The following is a 4,912-nucleotide window of genomic DNA, read 5'->3' as shown; positions in this document are numbered from 1 at the left end:
AATTCATATCCATGAACCAACCTTCGATCAGAAGTTACACAGTGTACCTTTAAGGTTAAGGTTGTTGCATATTGTATTATTTAAGTTATAGACTACCTCATACTACTCTGTGTTTGTGATTATTATGTTTTTTGCAAGCTTTGTGCCAAGTAATTTCCCTCGTGGATCTACAAAGTTTGTGTAAGTACAAGTTAATAATTTATTATAGAGTTAAATATTAAAATCTGAAAATAGCTAAGATAATTCTCACTACATTTAATGATAAAAGTATCCAAAATAGAGTGCTACCATAGTCGGCACAAGCAGTCTGTTCAGATAACTATTGATTTTCCTGGTATCACTTTGAATTGATAAAATATAAGCCCTAGAACAAGACAAACCAAACAACAGTTACCAAATGTAGATTTATTTTTCTATTGAGGATAAGAAAAAGGAGTGAAATATTGATAGAGAGGACAGAAGAGTCACAGTAGCACGATACTAAGACAGCAGTCTGTGGCCCAGGTCCCTGTAGAGTTCCTATAATGGAAGCATGTATTCTCAAAATATGGGTCCCTCTGGTGTTGTGTTTTGGGATTTTTTAAAGACGTCATTACAGCGGCCCTACACCAGAGCTAATGAGACAGAAAATCAGAGTTAACAAGAAAATAAAAGAGAAATAAAACTATATTTACAGAAAGAAAGAGCAGAAGGTGACAGCTCTCCACCCAACATTATTCACGATTATACTTAGTCCTGATACTTGCTGCTAAAACAAATGGTTAAAAGGTCCAATATTACGCAAAACCTTGACCTTTATGGGCTTGAAGTCACGTTGTTTCATGTTAAGTCATGAACGAATGAAACAAAACACAACTCCAGGTCTGTTTATGATAACAGATCTGAAAACAGCGTAATATGGAACCTTTAAAGTTTAGCAACAGTTCCCTAAAAAGTGACATTATAGTAGTGTCACTGATTTCCCCCTTTCCCAATCAGTTATCCATGGATTTCAGAAAGATGTAAAATTAGGTTAGCTGCTTTAGCACTTAATAATTCAAAATATTATATCTTTTGAATGGTCAGCCTGAAACCTATGAATAAGGACATCAGTTCATTTCCAAGTAGAAAAACATGAACCAACAAAGGCAACGCAAATGACAGGACCACATGGACTTGGCCTCGCACCAGGCACCTTTGTTTTGCCTGAAAGGTCACTGCAGAAATGGCCTCTGGAGTGAATTTGGGGCTCAGAGAATTAGAAACAGCACTAGCACCGCTCAGAAGAATTTGACCCCTTTGCTGTCGTCCATGGTGATGAGTTCAGCTTTGCCTTCAGACTGTAAAGCTTGCAACGACCTCAGCAGCATCCACTCTTCCAGACCATGAAACTCTGAACACAAGATTCAATTTGTGATTAACCAAGGATGTCATGAGAGGTCAAGTTTCACTGTTCATTATCAGAATTTGAGTGAATTATTTTGAAATGTGAAGCAAATCAAAGCAATAGATGACCAGTTTTGTTTTATATGTAAAATCACATATTCTGGTCAATGTTTGTTTCCTTTGTTGTAAGAAGTAAAAAGTAGTTCATGCTTTCATTAGTCATTTATTACATACACTTCAGATACTTTTGTTTCTGAAATTCTGACTGATCTTGACATCAATAGTGACATATAAAAACACTGTACCTTCATTTTCTGTGTCGTCACCATTAGAAAGCTCATAAAGTGTACAAACAGTGTTGACCATCCCATTTTTGGATATCTGAAATATCAGAAAGAAAACTTTATATAACTGTGCCATATTAAATACACTTCTCTTATTCAACAAATAGGAAGAAAGATAACTGGCTGGTGGTTAATGAATTATACAGAGCTACACTGTTTCATTGTTTGATTTTCTAACTTTCTTTGGGTTAAAAGCTACAATTTGTGAAGCCCTGTGAGGCGACCGCTGTTGTGATTTTGGGCTCTACAAAAATAAATTGAATAGAGACAAGTATAATCACATTGTTAAGAGTTACACAACACATGAATGTCTCTGCAAAGATCAATTATCTGTGAGGAAACAGCTGAATCTCTGATTAAAAAGTAATCACGTCTAGTTATTCACACAAACAAAACTTCCTCAGAGATCACAGAAACACGCCAAGATTAATAAAGATTTTTGTAAATATTTGCAAAATCTCCTGTTCCTGATTTATTCTGACTTTAGAGATATAATCTGCAAACTGCTCTGACAGGGACATTGGTAAACTCAATAAAACTGGAATCATAATTAGTTTACAAAATCATTAATTCTTGTGGTAGTTGGTTAATAAGTATAAACTGTATATGTATCACGATCAAGTATTTAAAACCTAAATTTTGCATGCACACATTCTACTTACCCACTGGTATATTAACTTCCCCCATTCCTCTGGCCGTCTCCACATGACTAAACATCTAGATTTGTTTTTGTCCAGCCACTCCAAATTGCCTGAGGCGAAGCAATCAAACAAACAAGATAATTACATTACTATTTAAATGACAAGCTCCAGACAAATATTTCTTTATCAAAACATGTCCTAACCTTTTTTCCTTAATTCCTCAAACACAACTTGAATGGCTTCCATAGAAAGTTTTCCTGCAATTCAGTTAAGGCAAAAAGAGACCAGTCTATAGATAAACAAACTCTGCCTTGATACAAAAGTCCAAAGCTGAAATATCTGATACTGAGATCTGGCCAAATGCATTTATAGGCAAATTACAAAAACAGGTAACATTCTTTATAAAGGTTATGTAATTGAAATCAAGATAGTTACATCATAGAGCATCTGACATCATTTGGTTTACTTCAATTATTAAATTAACGATGAAAGATTACTGGACTGATTCATACTTCTGTGCTTCTCTGTAGTAACAAGTAATTCACAAGTAATTGCCCTTGTGAATCAATAAAGTTTGGTAGAAGTAGGTCAGTAAAAACTATTACACGATCTTCCCATAAGATAAACATTTGCATGCATTTAACAGTAAGTTTCTATGTTTAAAAGGAGAGGAAAATACTGGCAGTTGAGGTTAATGTTTTATATTTACATTTTGGTCTAAATTATACTATTCTGAACACACTATTATATCATGAAGAGTGTGAGGATACGTTCTATCTTCTTGTTGTTGAAAATGGGGCTTTCCTGAGCTTCCATGACGTCCAGAGTGTAGAGTTTGTGATGCCGACAGTACGACAATGTCAGGGAACACCATGCTGCCAGCTGCTTCTGTCTCGTGTCAGCATTGGGCTGTAGCCTTTAATAAATCAAAGAAGTGAATTCAAATCAAACACAATAATCACCAGATAATAAACTTATAAACCTTAGGCTTAATTTATAATGGAAAAATTTAAAGGCCACTTCATATTAAATAGGTGAAAATAATGGACTTGATTACCCATGATTGTTGCATGGCCCATATTTGGTTAATATTTTCTTTTTATTATAAGATATAGGAAAATGAGCAATCAACAAAAGCTACATTAAAGCTACCTAATATTAACCTTGTATCTTTGATACCACGAGTTCACTTAGATCTATTTTACTAAATGAAATGCATGAGCTCTTCCACTGCTGAGTCCAACTTTTAACATCCTTACAGTGGTAAATTGTTGTAATACAGTTTGATCCCAAATAACCCCTCAGTCTCACTGTACAACTGTACAACTATACTAATAATACAAACCTTTAGTCTGTTACTTATGACGCTTTTACAGTTTATTTGGGTGATGTTTATTTGGGCATAATTAAACATTAAACTATTAAACCATCGATCATCAAACACACACTGAGCCCACGCCCTAATGGAAACACACTGCACCCATCTGTTACCGTAAAATAACCTAACGGAATGGATTAAACTGTGAGTAGATTCACTGTTCCAAGAGAACTTGATGACTTGATTTTGTAGCTGATGATGTAGTTTTATGATAAAGTAGCTCAGTTTAGAGTCTCAGCCTCACCTCTAACAACAAGACAGAACCGGTCTCTTAAATCTAACGATCTAACACCACACGAACGTGGTCTTTCATATGTCTAATGGTTGTTTGGACAGCCAGAAGTCTTTAAGTTAAATTCGATAATTGATTGAAAGTTCAAAATCAGACTGTGCCCACTTCCCTAGCAATTTGTCATGTTTAGCCTGTTAGCTTAATGAGCTAATAATATGCTAATACGAACAACCAGGGCTGTGATTTTTATCTGAACCTATTCAATGACTCTTGTTTCCCAGAGGACACTATTAGTGTACTTCAGGTAAGTGTTACTTACGTAAAAAACGGAGGAAAATTATATTGCCAGGGCCACTCAAAACTCATTGCAGTTGTGCGGCGTTCACAGCTGACAGCCTCCGGAAACGGGTCCGACAACAAAATACTTCCGACAAATGTGGAAACAGAAGTTTTGTGCATTTAGTGTGGAGTTCGGATGTATTGGCATAAACATACTGGGTAATTATTGTACTTAAAATAATCACACCACCATGTAGTGATTTTAATCAAAGCATTTATCGTAAGTTATAATAGTTCGAACTTGAATCCAACAGGGGGCAGCAATGTACCGTCTCGGTGCCAGCTGTCATGCCACAGAAGAAGTTGATGACCAGCACAGCTCGCGCTCACGCCCACCCCTGTCTGCCCACGGTGCCCACGGTGCCCAGGCTGTCCACTGTCACGCCGGGGACCATCACTCACCGCCAGCGTCTGCAAACATGGGCAAAGGCAAAGATCTGAGCGACTTCGACAAAGGGCAGATAGTGATGGCGAAGCGGCTGGGAGAGAGCAGCTCCAGGATCTCTGCTCTGGTGGGCTGCTCCAGGTCCACGGTGATTAGCATCTACCAAAAGTGGTGCAAGGAAGGTGAGGCTGCCAGTAGGCGCCAGGGTCACGGGCGGCCCAGGCTCAT

General features: G+C 37.2%; 1 protein-coding gene across 1 annotated transcript; it reads right to left on the bottom strand.

Moving 5' to 3' along the window:
* Positions 1-390: 390 nt before the first annotated feature.
* Positions 391-4,402, bottom strand: vps25 (vacuolar protein sorting 25 homolog). The gene is made up of 6 exons (XM_020918282.2): positions 4,280-4,402; positions 3,121-3,266; positions 2,554-2,607; positions 2,372-2,460; positions 1,671-1,746; positions 391-1,372 (listed from the first exon to the last, which is right to left on the bottom strand). The coding sequence occupies exons 1-6, from the start codon at positions 4,324-4,326 to the stop codon at positions 1,260-1,262; spliced, it is 525 nt and encodes a 174-aa protein (XP_020773941.1). The 5' UTR covers positions 4,327-4,402; the 3' UTR covers positions 391-1,259.
* Positions 4,403-4,912: the final 510 nt, after the last annotated feature.

This window comes from Boleophthalmus pectinirostris, unplaced genomic scaffold, assembly GCF_026225935.1.
Source record: "Boleophthalmus pectinirostris isolate CB_2022bp ecotype Guang Dong unplaced genomic scaffold, ASM2622593v1 HiC_scaffold_14, whole genome shotgun sequence".
Taxonomy (NCBI): Eukaryota; Metazoa; Chordata; class Actinopteri; order Gobiiformes; family Gobiidae; genus Boleophthalmus; species Boleophthalmus pectinirostris.
The sequence above is the reverse complement of the archived record's forward strand: the minus strand, read 5'-3'. Positions and strand labels throughout refer to the sequence as shown.